This window comes from Pholcus phalangioides, unplaced genomic scaffold (assembly GCF_987345545.1).
Source record: "Pholcus phalangioides strain wild (caught in Gottingen) unplaced genomic scaffold, Ppha-v1.0 ptg000004l_1, whole genome shotgun sequence".
NCBI classification, from domain to species: Eukaryota; Metazoa; Arthropoda; class Arachnida; order Araneae; family Pholcidae; genus Pholcus; species Pholcus phalangioides.
In genome coordinates this window covers 21,299,671-21,318,480 of record NW_028301597.1, presented here as the reverse complement: position 1 = coordinate 21,318,480, position 18,810 = coordinate 21,299,671, and the positions used below count along the sequence as shown (strand labels likewise).

Below are 18,810 nucleotides of genomic sequence, written 5' to 3'. Positions count from 1 at the left end.
AAGCCATGACAGTTTGTGCAGATCTAAAAATTATATATTTGTGTATAAAATAAACTTAATTTTTTTCAAATTTCAATGGAAGTAATCTCTGTCTGTACTATTGGTAGTTAAGATAACACATAATAACCACATGAGAAAGCTCAAAGGGTTCTTTCCTTCTAATTTCACCCGATTTGTTTTTAAATTTTTCACGTTAAACATTAACATTAGTAAAAAATCTTTAAAAAAATGAGATTCTGAACTGTATATAGTGCAGTTGAGGTGAATATGATAAGCAAGCCTGTTTCTAATTACAATGAATATCTTATAGGAGTTGTTTTTCTGTCACCTGCTTTACAATATATATTAAACAATTTTTCAATTACAAGGCTCTAAATTACAAATTATTGCTCTCATGACAGCAGCAGCAGCTAGGGCAGAATATGGCTGCCATTCTTTTTTTTTCGTGCCATCTTTATAATCAGCTATACCTCTAATGAACATGTAATGGTCTTTTCTATTTCCATATATTGATTCCACAACTGAATCAAACTCTGTATCAAATGCAAGTATGCCATGTCTGTCAGCAAATTCCAATCTGGTAGTATCGTCAAACATAAGAACTCTACCGGATCCTACAGCTCCAAAATGCAAGACAGGCATTCCAGGAGTTCTAGGATCAAAGCTGCCCTCAGGTGGTTGTGGATGACCAACTTCCATCAAATTGTTCTCACCAAGAGCCATGTATAACTTATCTGTGTCAGGTGGTGGACGACAAAATGAGAGTTCTTTGTTTTGAAGCTTTTTTAAACTTTGATTAAGGTATTTCTCCCACTCTCTAGATTTAGGATTGGATAGACCCTTTTGCCATAAATTCAGTGCCGTCTGTTGAAGCTGCAAGCTAGGAGGACACCAAGTCTTGATGCTGAGTTGTTCAAATGATGATAATTCTTCACAAGAATCTGAAGCATTGTTTTGTTTTTCGCAATACATATAAATGTATGAGCGTTTAGCATCTGGTGGTGAGGAAACTACAACATCTCCCAGTCGCACGTGTTTGGCATAGTCGGTATAATGGGCTACCCCACCTCCTACTCCAACCAGAAACACATATTCAACTCTTCCAAATGAGCCTAAAATAAAAACCAATCTGTGAGAATAACTTAAAAATATATACAAACTGTGTAATCATGAAGCAAATAATATAGTGTTGAATGCACAAAAATTAGCTTTTAGACCAGCTCTGAGTATAAAATTCATGTAATATACTATTTCAATATGAAATCAGTCATGTAAGGCACTTATTGGTTTCAAATGATCTGCATACCCAAAAGTCTAGTAGTTGTACTTCCAGCTGCAATCATTGGACCTCTTGCATGGCCTACAGCAGGCAACTTTGTTGCAACAACTCTGTGAGCTCCAATTGACCCAAGAGTAAAAACATTAGATTCCCCTGAATAAAGAATTTTAAAACTATGACAAAAAATGGTGAAAGACAAATTTTCCAAACTTATGTTCTGAAATTCGATAAAATCATTATTCATAATCTAGGTTTTCTGAAAAATTACATTACAGTTAACTGATACATGATATCAATTCTAGGATTACCTTCTGTTTTAAACTTCACAAACGTTTCTTTATTATCAATCATGGTATCCACTGCCAGTTTTTCACAATAATTTGCTGTGATTATAGCGATGATAGGTTGCATAGAAGGTGGCATCATAGGCAACTGTTTCACCATCTTCACATCTGGGAAAAAAAAGTTAATGAACAACAGAACAATATAAAATTACATAAAGCACACTTTTAGATGCTTTGGATTTTTTACAAAAAAAATTTTACATATACTACAGCATAAATACCTAAACACCCTCATTAATGCAAAGTGTCTTCATTTATCAATCTTGTTTGTGAGTCAGTTATGTTCTATATATTGGCTAATTGTCACAATGGGTTATATATTATTCATATTCTGATTATGTTAACAGATGCAAATAATTGAAAGGAGACCTCTCAGGGAAATCAGAAAAAAATGGCTGCAGGAGAAATCTTCTGAATTTTGTTAAATTTTAGTGGAATGCACAGAAAAAAGAAATTAGAGAAGTTTTTAGAATTGCCATTAGTAATTTTTGTATTCTCTGGGGTAACCCCATCATGAACATATGCACCAAAGTGTGGGAAAAAAACACCATTATACAAATACAAGGTCACAACAGGCAAAACGCCTAACGAGGTGGCTGAGAAAAAGATGCCCATAAGAAGTATGGCTACCATATATTACTAAAATACAGGAACCTAAGCAACCTAATTAAAAATGCAATCACAAAAATTATAAACAATATACATATATATATATACACATGATAAAATATTATGCAATGCCCATAAAACGTATTTATGGTTGTCTTATTCTAAGTATGGATAGCTTCTCGATTTACCCCAACATGTTTATCATATTTTTTTTTTTAGCATGTCAATTTACTACCTCCAAGGGTAAGCTATTCCATTTATTAATTATTCCATTATTATTATTCTATTTATTATTAGAGAAAAATTCCCTACGACACCACATCTAGAATTGTCCCTTACCAAACAATACTGGTGTTCCCCTTGTAAAAGCAGTTGATTGATGGTGAATTAATAAATCATGGTCCATCCTATCCATACCGTTTGAAATTTTGTACACTTCGATCCTATCTCCCCGACATCTACGTCCGTCCAATGTAAACATATTCAAAAAATGAAGTCCCTTGCCCCTTTGTAGGTATGCTTCAGTCCAGGGCGAACTAAGCCTCTGAAAAGCTGAAGAATGACTTGGGGAGAATGCTGAAACACCTTTTTGAAAATAAAACTGAGCATTTTATTCGCTTTTCTGACCACCAGTGAACAATGCTCAGAAAACCTAAGCTGCTCATCAATGAGAATTCTCAAATTGGTCACCATAGTGCTTCTGGGATAGTAACACCATTCAACTCGTAAAAATGTGGATTGTTCGAACCAAAATGAGCAACCATGCACTTATCAATGCTAAACTTAATGCTCCATTCATTTGCCCATGTTCCAATTCTATTCAAGTGGGTCTGGAGCCACTCCCTATCGCTTTGATTTCCCAACTACCCCCCATTAGCTTCACGTCATATGAAAATTTGCCAACAATCCCATCTATACCCTGATCGAGTTTATTGATAGAAAGTGAAAAAAGTATGGGGCCCCAGGACACTTCTATGAGGAACTCCACTAGTAACGCCTGTCCAATCGAAGAATTCCTCATTCATCATAACCCGTTGTGATCTATCTCTCAACCATGATTCTATGCAATTCAGCAAGTTGTCCCTGATCCCAATCACTGTAAAAAAAATGCTTCAAGTGCTTAGCATATTAGACCCGATCAAATGCCTTCTGAAAATCAAGGTAAACATCATCAACATTTTCGCCCTATGTTAGTCAGTTTAATCCCTAAGTCTTAGTCATGTGATCATAGAAGCAAAGGAGGTTAGCTACACATGATTTCCCCTTCCTGAACCCATGCTGACAATACACTATTCTCATCTAGTCACTTCACCAATTGCTTTTTAATAATAATTTTGAAATGCTTTTTAATAATTTCCAAAATTTTTGAGAGGAAGCTTGTCAAACCTACTGGACGATAATTGGGCACAGCCTCTCTACTACCCTTTTTAAATATCGGAACAAAATTAGCAAGTTTCCAATCCCTTGGGACAATACTGTAATGGAGCGAACCCGAGGTGAGTAGAGAGGGATCACCTCATTTAAAATAAATTTTGTTAATTGGTTCTCTCACCCAAATATCGCAAGTCAGGTCATTGGTGCTGGTCCAAGGTCATCGTTGATCCAGAGCAATTGGTAAACATCGCTCCTGAGGCTCTCAACTGACTGGTGAAATGACACGATTCCGCTGATGGAGAAAATCTGGAATGTATGTAAATCAGTGATGCGGTCGATGGTGATTGGCCGCAGCTTCAGTATAAAAGGCAGTGATAGTGTCGTCTCTACTCACTTGTATTCTTAATTCACTCATATTCAGCTGTACTTCGCCACTCGTTGGTTAACTCCACCTGGAGAATTAGGGTGCCATAGCTTGGAATGTTTCTGTAAATCCTCCATGTTCACGAACTCTTACTAGGCCGCTTCTCATTGTGTAAGGCCTGCTGAGGTAAAAGAACGGATGAGTCGACTTCAATATCCAGCTACGAGATGGATTTACTCCCAGTGAATGGAGATGTGTACAGACGACTTGATATAAACTTTATCAAAATTTGTAAAATATTCTGAATCAAATCCTTAAACATTCTATCTGAATTAAATTTAAATTGAAGTTCTAATTCTCGACTCTAGTTGTGTTTGCTAGTGATGTTCATTATTTTTGATCCCGGTTGTGACAACTTAAACATCACAATACCCTCAGCAACACTACTCCTGTAAATCTGCGCAACTGCCCCAACAATTGATTAGCACATTCCCTGAGGACCCCAGGATAGATATTATCTGGGCCTGGTGCTTTGCTCGCACATATATTTTTTAGAAGATTTAGGATCTCCACACTTTTCCCCATCGGTTTTTAATAAAGAATATGATATTCAATGTACATCCGTACATTGAATATCATATTCTTCGATGGAAAAAAGTCATTGAAAGCACTGCACATACCTACATTGCTCTCTACCCTAGACCCTTCTATCGAGAGAGGGCCAACTATCCCTTTACATCCATTATTGGCGTATCTAAAAAATGATCTTGGGTCGAAGCCAATGTTGTCTGCTACCAGATTCAACTTCCTTTTTACTAACCCTTGTCATTTTTTTCAATGGCTTTCTTCTATCAGTAGAAATGACAGATCACCTCGTCCACTTTTATACTCTCTAAAAGCTCTTTTCTTTTCAAGATAAAGGTTATGCACGCTATCAGTGAACCATACGGGGTGCGATGTACAAACACACTTTTTTGAACAAAGGGAATGACATCGTGCAAAACAGATGATAGCTTTGTACTAAATTCTTCCCATTCACTTACCACCCTGATTGATTCTAACTGATCTTTGAAAAAAAAAGTTGAGAGCAATAAGAAAAAACATTTATCTCGCAAATCCAGCAATGGAAGTCCTAAAAAATCCAGTGACAAAATCAAACTAAAAAGAATGAACTCAAAATCTAGAAAAATAAAGAAAACACGCTAAATAAAACTCATGAGAATGAAGAAAAACACAACATGGTGCATCGACGCCACAAATAATCCTTCAACAACAGTTTTGGATATAACTACCGCCATTGGTCGGCTAGCAGAGCGCGACAAGAACACGTCCACTCCCTACCACGGCCAAAACAAGAATGACATTAAAATATATTTGTGAGCTTGACACTACATAATTGTGTCCGACGCACTTTTCCAATATAAAACTCAACTTTCATGTAATTACTATTTTCTCACATTCCACAAATAAATATTTGATTTAAAGTGTTTGCTAAATGCTGAGAACCATTTCTGAATAGCTGAAATGTCATTTATTTAGCTGATATTTAAATGGTGACATTAAAATTCTTTTTGGAGATTGTTTTTTTTAAATTAACATAAAAATTTCCAGATATGTCCAGAAATACAGTAATTGCTTCGCACAATAAATAATTTATATTCATACCACTATCTCCACCAGTGATCCTCATATAGTTCCCATTTTTCAAACGCTTCAAGAAACCTCTAGATTCCAGCACAGATAGATAATGAGAAACTGTTTCTTCATCTCCTTCAAAAGACCTAAACACACAAGATTGCAATGCAAGTATTATCAATTCAGAAGAAGAATACAGTTTGAAGAATCAATTGTTTAACTTATTTGATCATTTTTGTCGCACCATGGTCATGTCTTGCATACGAGGACTAATTTGACAGGGACCTACAATTTATTGCCGATTCTGAATGGCAGCCTTTTTTTCATACTCACCAAGAGGTGCGCTAACCCCTTAATGTAGGACTCCCTATGGTAGTAATCCTTTTCTATGGTTATGTTACCATTTCTGTTGTATGGTTATGTTACGTTTCTGTTCGTATAGTAGGAAAGTTTCTGACAAGGACGAACCAGGCATGGAACTCACAACACCTCTACGCATCCTGTGGTACTTCAGGCGAGTATCTTACCCACCTGGGCTAACATGCCCTGTTCAACTTATTTAACCAAAATGCAGTTCAAGAATTGAAAAAAATGATAAAAAAATTTAGGCACAAACATAAAACTTCTTTGCTACCAAGTATTTTTGTAAGGAAAAGCATTCCAAAATAAAGCTGGTTTAGGCATTTTGGTGAGTTTTAAACCCCTATTTCATTTAGTAGGGAAGCTTACATAAATTCTGAAAATGTTCTGTTGCCTTCAGACTCCAATTTGGTAATCACAGAAGATTTTAGGCACCAATAACAATTTTTTAGTTGCTATGGTGCTTGAGATTTGTCAAGCCCTGCAATTTATTTAAATCTATTTATTTATGGTATTTTCCCGTCTAATTTTCAAATCATGTAAATTGCATGAGAAGACAGATATTCACAGTCAGAGTTATGGTTTTACCACCTACAGGCATCACAAATTTGGATCTCTCCTTCTGTTCTAATCTAGTTTCCTAGACCACCCATTCCTCGAATTTGCCTCCCTGTGCTCGTTTATTTTCCCCCATAGACATGCCTGTAAAGACACTAATGTTTGTACAGCCAGGTTCACATGAGATTTGTTCAAATGAAGCTTTCTCAGTAGTGGATAAAAGGTATTCAGATAGCATTTATAAATAAATATAAAAAAAAGAATATGGTTTGATGCAAGAGTTAAAAGGTGGGTCTCTTCAAACATAGAAATTTTAATCAGCAATACTAATTCAAATACATTGAAATGAAACTTTCCCGAAGTTGACTGACCTGAATATGAATATATATCCTTCTCAAATATGAAGGAAAGTTATTGAATAATTTCTTTTTACAAAAATATAAAAACTTACTTTGATATAGCTGCTATTGATAATGAATTTGGATACACTGCTTCCACTATGTCAAGTAACTTTTCTTCCAAAGATGACAGTTTTTCAGAAGCCCCAGAAGTTTCATGTATATGATGAGATGGAGAATTATCATGCACAACAACTGTCTGGCGTTGTATAGACCCAGCTTTCTCATTCGCTACAGCTTGCTGTCTCATGTATGGAGATGGTGATCTCTCACCGGGTACAGATTTCCTAGCTTCATATGGGGATATGGATCTTTCGTGGGAAACTGGCTTTTGAATTTCATGAGAAGAGGTAGGATGCCCTCTTTCAGGATGCACTGATGACTGCTGACTTTCATAATGGGTTGTTGATGATGATGTGACTCTTTCTTTTTGCTGTTGCTCTTGCATTTCATAAGGAAAACTTATCCTTTCTTGTGTAACTGGCTTCGGACTTTGGACCTCAAACATAGACTCATCTCTGTCTAATGCAGGTGACCTTCGCATTTCATATGGAGATGATGATCGGTCAAATGCAGGTGATCTACGCATTTCATATGGGGATGTTGATCTTTCATGTGCCGTTAACTTATGAGTGTCATATGGTGATGGAGATCTATCGTACACTGAAGTCTCTCGAAGTGGTGGAGAAGAAATTTCATTTTCCATGCCTATATCTGCAAAATTTAAGAACAGTTTTCATAAATTGCAATTTTTCCCCCTCCTATGTAAATAGAAGAAAAAAAAATTATTTGTGAAATTATCTGTTTGAAATGGTTGTTTCTTTATGCAGCAAGTAATCATGAAACTTCAACGAAGTTATTTAGAAAAAAATTGTCATCATTATTTTAATAAGAAAAAATTTTGATGTGTTTACACATGCTATGGCACCTGCTAAAATGCAGCATATTTGACTAGAATGGTTTCATGCTGAAGGTTAATGTAATAAGTAATGAAGCAATTTAAAATTCATAATACACTCCTTTCAAATATATACCTACATACATACAAGGTGCATAGGCAACAGTTGGCACTGCATTTTACTGCCAAACCGTTGATCCTAGAGAAGTATACTTCCAAACCGTTGATCCTAGAGAAGTATACTTCCAAATAGAAAAGGTATCCAAATAGTGTATACAACACAGATGTGTCATTCATGTTGCAAGGGAATGTATATTAAAATGAAATAAATTGACTTTTTATACAGACACCCTGTGAACAAAAACGTGGTTTGTAAGTTGTTGGCCTGTTACTTCTGATGTCAAAAAAAAAAATTTCCATGTTTCTAAGTGCAATATTAACTGAGATTTAAATTTAAAAAAAAACGTTGGGAACAACAGCATTACATGTGGATAAACCATTTTACCTGCATTTAATGCTGTTTTCACCCCCCCCCCCCAAACGTTCCTCTGTTTTTAAAAATCAAATATCACAGAAAAATATTGCACTTAAAGCCCGTGATTTTTTTTGTTAGTTTCCGAAAAGATAGGGCAACAACTTTTTAATTAGGTTTTTGAGGAGAGGGTGTCCGTATATAAAAAGTTAATTTTTTATTTTATTTTAATAACTTCACAACACCTTGTAACATGAATGACCTATCCAAGTTCTACATGATATTTGGATACTTTTTCTAATTGGAAGTATGCCTCTAGGATCAATGATTCACTAGTAAAATGCTGTGCATGCTGTTACCTATGCACCCTTTATAGTTTCATACCAAAAAAAAAAAACTCTACAACATTACACTTTGAACTAGATTTATTGCTAAATAACATTTTATACTATCATACCTGGATAGGCAGAATTTGATTGGGATTCTTTGAAATTGTCATTCAACTTTTTCATTTCAACCTCAACTTTCTGTATGGTTGGATACTTGAGCTGCATCAGTTTCATATTTCTTTTTATGAAATCTATGGAATCTGGAATTGGAAAGAAATTGAATTGATGAAAAATAAAATTACTGCATTTATTTAAATGAGTGATTAAGAAATAGGTAACAAATTTTCAAATTCAAAAACAAAATTCAAATAACAAAATTCAAAATCATAAATTATAAATTTTTTATCGTCACATATTCCCAAGGGATCAACACGATCTGTCTAGGAAATTTGTTAGTGTTAGTAGACATCCATGCCCAAACCGGGATTCGAACCCAGACCTGCACAGTGAGAAGCTAGTTTCCTTGCCAGGCGGCTTGTAGTTTTTGTACCAGAATGATTTCTCTAAATAGTATTTTCATGTTCAAAAGTTGAAATTTTTGCAACTTAACAACAATTACTGAATAGCATGAATTAAAAAAAAAATCTAGTGCTTTTGAATTAACACATGGCATGAATGAACACCCTAAAGTTCTAATAATCTGAGAAAATATAAAAGGTTATTATTTTAAAGCAACATTTTAGGTTATGAAAGGACTTTGAATAAACAGTATTAAATGTTTTATATGATATATATAAGGTTACCAACTCACAAAGCATGACATTCTTTATAAGTAAATACATATACATTCTTTTACAAGTGAAAATATCTATCAAACTATTTTAGGGAGCCGTAGATGGATCATGAATTGGGCAAGGGAGCCGTGGGTGACTAAGGTTTGAGATACACTGCCCTAAGTTGAAAAAATAAAATGCTTAGTAAATTTTTTATGCTTCAATTTTCAGATAAGTACACGGAAATAAAAATCATTTGATCATTCTTGTACTACCAAGGTCATTTTCCATATTATGCTCTACATAGATCTACGTTTTATAACTTATTACGAAAGATTCTTTTATACCACTCCCAGGATTTAACCGCCCCAATGATCACAGATGAGATATCTCGTCCTATTATAGATGGAAGACATTCATTCCAGTGCTCTCTGGTTTTTCATCTCTTTTCTCATCACCACAAAGCTTTATTGTCACCCTATGAATAGAAGTTGTTCTTTTCCTACATTTCAGTGTTTCCCTCCCCACATATAATGCATCTTTCTGCAAAAAAATATGAGAGAAAGCAGGGGGGAGAGAAATGTACTCCATACTATTTTTCTGTTCTGTTTCTAATATGCAAACAAGAAAACCAGTTTTTTTAGAATTATCGCCAGTATCTCGGCCCATCAGAGGCCAAGAGATAGTCAAATTTGTTGCCAAAACATTTATACATGAAGCAGCTAAACACCAACCCTTTAAACGAATAATACTGAATAAAATGGCTAAGCTTTCCAAAAAAAATTCAAGTAAATTTTCATATAAATGTTGATTACATTTAAATTATATATAAATGTACTTACCTTTTGGAAACCCCTCAGTAGCGAGTAATTCGGTACAAAATGCTTGAGCATGTTCTATTCTTTCTGACTCTGGAACTTCTACTTTGAACCAAAACTTTAACAACCAATCCTCCTAAACAGAGAAATTGTGAATAAATACAGAATTTATATCCATGTATATGTGTGTATACAGTATATATATATCAGGCTATTATTCAGATAAATTTAAAAAAACTAACAAAATAATGGAATTAAATGATAATAGATTGTTGAATGATGATATATTTGTTCCAAAAAAAAATTAAAATTAAATGCATAGACTCTTTCCTATGAATTAAAATAAGAACAAGCAAATTTTGAAGGGGGAAAAAAGTAATTTGATTCTAGATACTTAAAACAATATGGCAGCGTATTGTACACCCACGCTGAATTTGCCTCTGACCACATCTTGAAACTTCATGATGGGCGATACATTTATCTTCTTTCGGTAAAAAGGTTGCAGGGAAAAGGAACAGCTTAGTATTTTCTGTTGGCATCTTTTGTGCTATTTTAGCAAGTTTTTTCCTTCTGCCCCCATTTCCCCTTCTTGGAAAATGAACCCTCTCTTCATGAGTCAAGGTCAGATTGGTTGCTTGCATAATGGAGCTATCTGCTTCTATTATTACTTCAAAAATAAATTAGTAAATGACAATAAATCAACACCATCGATCGCACAGTGCCGTAGCTTAAATTCATTACGAGCAGGAATTTTAAGAAAATTTGAATAGACCAATCGGATAGCTCTATTTCATGAGCAGCCTATCAGGTTTGCAAAAGACTTACACGCAGGAGCTTTGCTTCATTCTTGCCACGACGTTTGACTTAGACATAGATTTTTTTATTCCGCTGAGTGACTGAGATTGAAGATTTGGTAATCAATCCAAGCTGGATAATCGGTTAAAATGATATTTTCATCCTCTGAAGACAATACCCATAGCATGTCGAAATGCATTAGAAAAGTTTGAGGTGGTAGTTACCTTGTTCATTGGTGATTGAGGATTAAAACAATGTCTGCAAATTGTTTTACATAAACCCACAAATTATGATCCGGAAATAAAACTTATTTTATTGGAAAAGTGCAAGTATGTTTTTTTTTTAAATTTAAATTTTGAACAGCTAATAAAAAAGCTAAAATAAAGGTAAAATAAAGTTTTTGAAATGATTCCAAGAAAAGTAAGGAAAAAAAGAATGAGAAGAAGTAAAAGAAAATTTTTACAGCACCAAATCACAGTGAATTTCATTATTTAACGAACTCTTATCAAGGGCTATTGCAAATGTTAATGCAAACCTGTTCTTTCTTGGTGCCAGAAATACTTTTCAACATCACTCTGAATCCTAAGTACAACTCGGGCTGAGAACTAGAATATGGCCCTGAAAGAAAAATGATTTCACTTTTTAATTTTGTTTCGCTTTCATCAATTGATAACTTATAAGATAGAAAGATATGTGGTGGACTAGTCACATCTAAAAAAAAAAAGTAAAGAAAAAAGAACCATCAATTTACCATGACCAGAATCTTTAGTAATGATAATGCCAGTGTGATCCCCACCAGCGATATGCATTATATTGCGGTTTTCCAATTCTTTCACCTTGACCCGCTCCATCGTAATTGTCATGTGATTATGATTCCTTTTTGTTGGTGTCATAACAATTTGCTCTGAAATTAAAAATCGCATATGAATTTCAAGAAATAAACTCTTCTATCAAATCGTAATATAAAATGTTAATGGTTTAAAAGCTCTAAAAAAAAACAAAATCCAGAAAAAGTCAGTTATGTACAAGAGTTTTCTTCAATAAGTCAGGTGGGTTCACAATGTAATAGACAAATCTTCGTAGAATGTCACGCGAGACTTTGAATTCTCAACATTACTAACAATGAGATTTTTGTAAAGTCCTATCTACATTTGTATGCCATGCGTTGTTCTAAGTTATTTGCTGAAATGATATGCTGCGCTCTAGTTTTGGTGCCATCCCCTTTCACAAGTGGAAGTTGATGCTCATGTTCAGAAAGGTTATGGCAAAAACTGAGCCGATATCAAATTCATTTGTTATAAAATGTTTTTCTTTTCACTCAAGATTCAAAATTTCACTTGAGAAGATATAACAGCCCTCTTCCCCAAACCTTTTATTCACTCAGTGTGCTCCTTCTCAAAAACCTGTTCATTTTCCTAGAAGCAGGTTTTTCTGTGTCGTGTGAACAGAATAGGACCATTTTACGTCGGCAGAAATGTGTAACGTTATCATTCTATGCATTTGTGTTTTACTAGCATTGTACATCTGTTCTGTAATCTGATATCCACATATTTTTGCCACTTTGGGCAATGAAAAAAGGACACAGAAAGGAAGGGAAGGAAAACACAACAAAAGTGAAGAGAAGATCGCCAAAAGATAAATTTGACTCCTCAAGAAGCAGTTGGCCAATCATGTCCACCCAATGTAAAGCACTGGTGTGGAACATGTTCAGTTCTGTAGGAAAATAGTTGTACAGTTATTCCTATTGGTGAGTGGATGGCGTGTAGCGCTGAGCGATTCATGTTGAAGGCAGCTCAGGAGACCAGCTCACAGGAAAACCCGGCATAACTGGGAAAACGCTTTAAAAAGGGAAAATATTGATAAATATTAAGAAGAGTTGGAACACTCAAAATAAGTCTTACTAAGCGGAAAAACATTACAATGCTTTGAGTGGGACCTACAGTGCACATTTGTTTTTACATTAGAGGCGTTTGTGAAATATCTCAGCTTAAGGACTCAGCTTTTAGGGGGGGACACAAGTTTCTTCCATCAATTTTAAGTCACACAGTCTGTTGCTGTAAATAGTTATTGCAATGGTGATATATCGGAAAGGAAGCTGGCTTCTTACTGGAGGGTCCTGAGCTCGAACCACCCCTCCCTCCAAGGGCCATCTTTAGAGCATCATGGGCCCCCGGGTCAACTGATTTTTCCGAGTCCCCTTATCTCACAAATTCTCGAAAATTTCACCGAGATCTCATTTTTGTGAGGCCCCTCCTTTCTTTAGGTGCCCCCCATGCGTAAAGGCGGCACTGCCCCTCCCATCAAAAGATCACGAGATGGACTTCTAAGACATGCGTTCTTGACTGACCGGGAGCTAGGGCCTTAGAGAGATGTCATGGATTTCATGAGCTTGGGTGAAAAGACAATTAACTCACTGTTTTGACACTGCTTTACGCTGGATGTTATTTTATAAAGGAATCGGCGGGTCCACAGACTTCATATTCATGACACAAAGAGTCCGTGGACCATTGTAGGTTAAGAACCTCTGTTGTAAGAAATGACTTTTCCCCCCGAAATTTGACATTTGAGAGTAGAAAAATGCTTCTTACCGTCACAGCAAGAATTATTCATGGCTGATTTCTTTCAATTTTAATTCGGCAACAAAAAGAAGTCAAATTTACGGGCCGCGATTCAAAGATTTCGTTGACGCAGTTGAAACGAAGGCTAAGGATGAAACATCAAAAGCACCACCGAGGACTAGATGAGACCATTTCCTTATTAAAGACGTCCTAGCAATTAAGGTCCCGTATTAATACAGCTGATTTTCGCGACCCCAAGACCAAAACAAACGCTTCGTGTTGCCAAAAAATGGGAACAAAACTTTACCAGACTGCAAAATGGGCCTGAAGACTGATTCTCTAAATTATTTATTCGGACTCTTATGAACAACCAGGCGCTTTCGTAACCGTGTCTTTTTACGAGACACAGACAAAGAGAGAGGGGGAGCTGAAATCAGAGCCGTCTTAACGCATGGGCCCACCCGGGGGCCTCAAGAGAAGAGGGGCCTCACAAAAATGAGATCCGATTGAAATTTTCTAGGATTTACCAAGTAAGGCCTCCGAAAAAACACTTGGCCCGAGGCCCATGATACTCTTATGACGGCCCTGGCTGAAATACAAAAAGAGGGGAAAGAGAGAGAGAGACAGATGGGTCCGTTATGTGGTCGTGTGGTCGTAGAGACAAATTCTCATCACGAGGACCCGGGTTTGATTTCCGCAGGAGGCACAGTGGTGGTCACCGCAAGTTGGTTTGCTGGGGTTCCCAACTATGATGATAACCGTCCCGGGCCCCAGGTGTAGAGCCCTATCAGCCCCCCCCCCCCCATGTGGGGGTTATGAACACAGCACACATACTCAGGCTGTTTGATACGCATGCATATTTCCCGCACAACTCATTCGGTAGTAAGATGGCCATGGCGATGTTCGATTTGAATGAAATAAAAAATGAAAAGACCTCCAACACGAACTTACAACATGAAAATCCAGTCATTAGCTATTTTCAGTTAGAAACATGGAATACAGGTGGTAGCAACTGTAGAATACGAAACGTTCAAAACACTGACGACATAAATACGTTAGGTCCCCACATACACTCAGAACACACATTCCGATATGTACAAATTTATTAGAAATTCCCCAGAGAAATGTTTACGAGTTGCACGCGCGTTTAAGTAGTAGTCGTGATGGACTCGTATAGCTATGATCCAGGTTCGAACCCCGCAGGTGGCACAGTGATGGTTGGTTTTCTGTGGTTTTCTGACTTCGAGGTGGCAAATACGAGGTGGTCTTCCATTTGAAAAAAAAGTTAATCCCCGGAGAGCGGGCAGACTTTAACAGACCACCTACATGAAAACGAAAATTAAGGAATCTGTCACTTTCACTATGGAGGGCAGATGACAGCACTGCAGGTGGAACGGTAGAGATCGAGATGGAAGGCTTTTCTTTCCTCAGGCCAAGATATCAAGGAAACAGGTATTTTCTAGATATTAAAACTATTTTGGAAAAGAGCTGTCTATCTCTATCCTGAGGAATGTTTACGAGACATTCCGGACCTGTGGTCCGTGGACCAGTGGGGGAGCTCCGTGAATACTTTTCAAGTGGTCCGCAGGATGATTTTCATTTACTATCATTGCATGGATGACACATTTTGTGCTTTGATTGTAATTTAGTCAATTTTTTATGATATGATTTAACTATAAGAAAACCAATTCATTTTTTTTGTTGGATTTTATGCGGGGTGAGCATGTTCTCTCAAGGGTGAGGCTGACAGTGCTCTACCCCGGTAAAACTGGAGAGACGATTCTTATATAATTTTTTTCTCGCTCAATAAATTCACTGCAGAAGGGCCTGTAAAAGATCTGTTCAGGGCAATCTGCCAGAGATTACACCGCATGAGCCCTGCAGCAGAATGACCGTGGGTCTCCACAAGGGTTGTGGGGGCTCTGACAGGGCCCGGGATGATGATTCTCATAATTTTTTGTTTTCCATTCTTTTTATCCATGATAGGAAAGCCCATGAAAATTCTATCCTAAGGAATCACCAAAGATTCCAGCCGGATGCGGGAGGGGGGAGGGCTCTGCTGAAATCGCCAAAATCGCCAATGTGCGTGAAATGAAGAGCTACAATCGATAAACCGCACATCCATGTCATTAACGAATTGTCCCATGTCAGAATGTGCGTATGAATAAAGAGCTACTGTATAATTCGCAGTAAATAAATATCTACTTCACGAAATTAAACGTTGAACACGTGACTGATATGTGAGGTAAATATTTATATTTACAGTCATAATTATCGTTATGTAATCTATAACTAAAGAAAAATTATCTCCAGCCACGATTTCAGACACAATCACCAATTCAACTGATCTTCGTTCGAAATATAAGAAATAAAGGGACTTTTTTAATAAAAGGACCGTTTAAAAAGGATTTTTTCAATGAAAATCCATTTTATTTTTTGACCCGTGGTCTTTGTGGCCCCCCATGGAGTAATCTGATGTGGCCTGCGACCTCAAACCTAATTTTATATGAAAATAAACTAAGTGACTCATTTCCAGATAACTTAAGTGACCCGCGGTGAACCATATCACCATAGCACAGTTCTAGGGAGCTTAAGCGACTCCCGGCAGACTTGACGATCACTTAGGTGACCTGCGCACATTCCCAGATCAGTTATATGTGACCTGCGCACATTCCCAGATTACTTAAGTGACTTGCGGTGCATTTACAGATCTCTTAAGTCACACGAAATTAAGTGGCCCGCGACGAGTTTTTCCCTAAAGGAAGAGCATCTTTGGTCTAAATGCTAGGAAACGTCTCGGGGAACCCTGGTTTATGAGAAACCCTATAACGTTTAATTGAAATTATTATCAATTATGTGAGGCTTGTTCCAGTGCCCCACTATGCCAAGAATATTTTTAAGCAGGTGGGGGGGGGGGAACCTTCTTTCTCCCATTTTTCTACATTTGCCTTTTCTGGGCTGTTCGGATATAGTGGGTCCTCGAAATTAGCAAGGTTGTAAAACTGCTTTAAATTCACATTTATTTTAAAAGATTTCGCACTAAATCCAAAACCTTTGTGGACACTCCGACCTCCTCCAGGATACCCTGGGATCCGTGGACCTGAGATTAAGAACCACTGGGTTAAATGATGCGTGACTTCCACCTATAAGTGTGTTTGATGCCACCTTCAAACAGGCGTGTATCTAGGCTCTAGGGCGATGTGCTGAAAGGTGCGATTTATTGTTTAAGTTCGTTGAACCGTCCCGTATTTTACGCGGGAACTATAAATTTCTCTCTCATTTTTGGCTCTTGGGAGGGGCGATTGACCACATCGCCTCCATCTGGATCCGCGCATGAGCCGAGGCAGGCATCTTCAGCTGCGAATGAAGCTTATGTGGATATGCTCAGCTACGAATGAAGCGGACTTGAGCATATTCAGCTGCAAATGTAGCTGAGGCAGACATGTCCAGCTGCGAATGGAGCGGAAGCATATAGCTTTAGCTGCAAATGGAATGGAGGCAGACATCTTTAGCTGCAAATACAGCTAACGCAGACATCTTCAGCTGCAAATAGTGGAAGCAGACATCTTCAGCTGCGAATGGAGTGGAAGCAGACATCTTCAGCTGCGAATGGAGTGGAAGCAGACATCTTCAGCTGCGAATGGAGTGGAAGCAGACATCTTCAGCTGCGAATAAAATCGAGCAGACGCTATCAGGTTCGTCCTGTATTTTACGGGACAGATACATTTTCCCCTCACTTTTTGGCTCTTGGCGATGGGGGCGACCCCCCGGATCCGCGAATACTTTCGAATTCTCAGCTGCCACCCGACTGCAGGTTCTAGTTCTAATTGGCTTCAAAAACTAGGTCCCACTTCCATCAGATTACATGAAAAACCCTGATGTGACAAAATGAGCTTTTCTGAAGAGAGAGATTTCATGATTTGGTTTCGAATGATAACACATGGCACAAGTTCACAAACTGATCACTTTAAACTGGGGGGGAGGGGGGATAATCAGAAGCAATCGATGGAATTCATTAAAGCATGTTTTTTCCCCCTTAAAAAAAGCACCATTATATACTGTATATATATTTTTGGAAAGGTACTTTATCTTGTGTTCATTGGGTCAGCACAGAGGTCGGTCGTACATCCGCGTTGGGGGATAGTAACGGACGCCTGTTGCATTCTTTATGGCAATAAAGAGAGGATAAATTCGCCGTTGGAATCATAAATCGACGTGTGATTTGATCGCAAGTGAGCATGATCATTTGTAATCAATCTAACGTCGTCATATGGGCGGGTTCGAGACTACAAGGCACCGTTTACTGCTAAATAATGCTTTCTTCTTCTTTCCAGCCGATCTAAACTTTTTTTAAGAGGAAATTTCCTGTGTTTGAGGGTTTACCACTTATTTGAATTATTGATAAATTAATTTCTCTACACTTCACCCAAAGTAGGGAGGGGGGGGGGGAGTTCTTAACCTTTTGTGTTACACGGACCCTTTGTGTTATTAAGGTGTAACACTGATAACTAACTTAGGTGTAATACTGATATGAACAAACCAAGGACCCCTTATCCAAGGATTGATGTCACTCTTCGCTATTCATACGAAGGTTTTCAACAGGTGGCTGATGCGAAGATGAATTTAGGAAAGAAAGAAAATTCAATTTGTCCTTATGGGGAATCGAAAACCAACACCATCCGTAGTAGAAAGTGTTTGCGGGAAGCTTGGACGTCACTGAAGTAGTCCATTTCATCTGTAGCCATTGGATATATAACAAGCTGACTCATGCGATTTCTTTACCTTTTTTTGGCAATATATCCAATGACTATAGGTGAAATGGCATCACGAGCTTCGTGCGGATGCTTTCTGCTATAGATGGTGTTGATTGAACCCACGTCCTCTCACTTGCCGGGTGAGTGCCCTAGACCAAGGCCGTAACTAGAATTTCTGCCGCCCGGGACAAGCATTATTTTGCCGCCCTACAAGTTTAAAATTCGATAATTTTGTAACGGTATTTTTTGTTCCAACCTGAAACTGCCGCCCCCTAAATTTTACCGCCCGAGGCAGTTGCTTCCCCCCCCCCCCCACTAGTTCTGGCCCTGCCCTAGGCCATCATCAGCCAGCTGTTGAAAACCTTCGTATGGATAGTTGAGAGCGACTCCATCTTTGGATAAGTCGCCATATGGTGGCAGTGTCAGCAACTGTGAGCTTTGGCCTGAGTTAGGTCCGTCCGTCCATGTACGGTAGCATTCAGTGCATATGAG

The 18,810-nt window shown here is 37.6% G+C and overlaps 1 protein-coding gene across 1 annotated transcript; it reads right to left on the bottom strand.

Moving 5' to 3' along the window:
- Positions 1-278: 278 nt before the first annotated feature.
- LOC149086745 (uncharacterized) lies at positions 279-13,836 on the bottom strand. Its single transcript, XM_089231103.1, has 10 exons — positions 13,595-13,836; positions 11,758-11,910; positions 11,542-11,624; positions 10,236-10,347; positions 8,749-8,880; positions 6,975-7,635; positions 5,636-5,751; positions 1,588-1,731; positions 1,307-1,432; positions 279-1,112 (listed from the first exon to the last, which is right to left on the bottom strand). The coding sequence occupies exons 1-10, from the start codon at positions 13,614-13,616 to the stop codon at positions 358-360; spliced, it is 2,304 nt and encodes a 767-aa protein (XP_089087229.1). The 5' UTR covers positions 13,617-13,836; the 3' UTR covers positions 279-357.
- Between the last annotated feature and the right edge of the window lie 4,974 nt (positions 13,837-18,810).

What these genes read in the sequence shown, in the direction of transcription:
- LOC149086745 (XM_089231103.1), bottom strand. Translation starts at nt 13,616, where the DNA reads ATGAATAATTCTTGCTGTGACG. An exon ending in TACTGAGGGGTTTCCAAAAG is followed by an intron (nt 8,881 to 10,235) that starts GTAAGTACATTT and finishes TTCCAATTCCAG; the next exon opens with ATTCCATAGATTTCATAAAA. An exon ending in TACAACTACTAGACTTTTGG is followed by an intron (nt 1,113 to 1,306) that starts GTATGCAGATCA and finishes TTTTTATTTTAG; the next exon opens with GCTCATTTGGAAGAGTTGAA.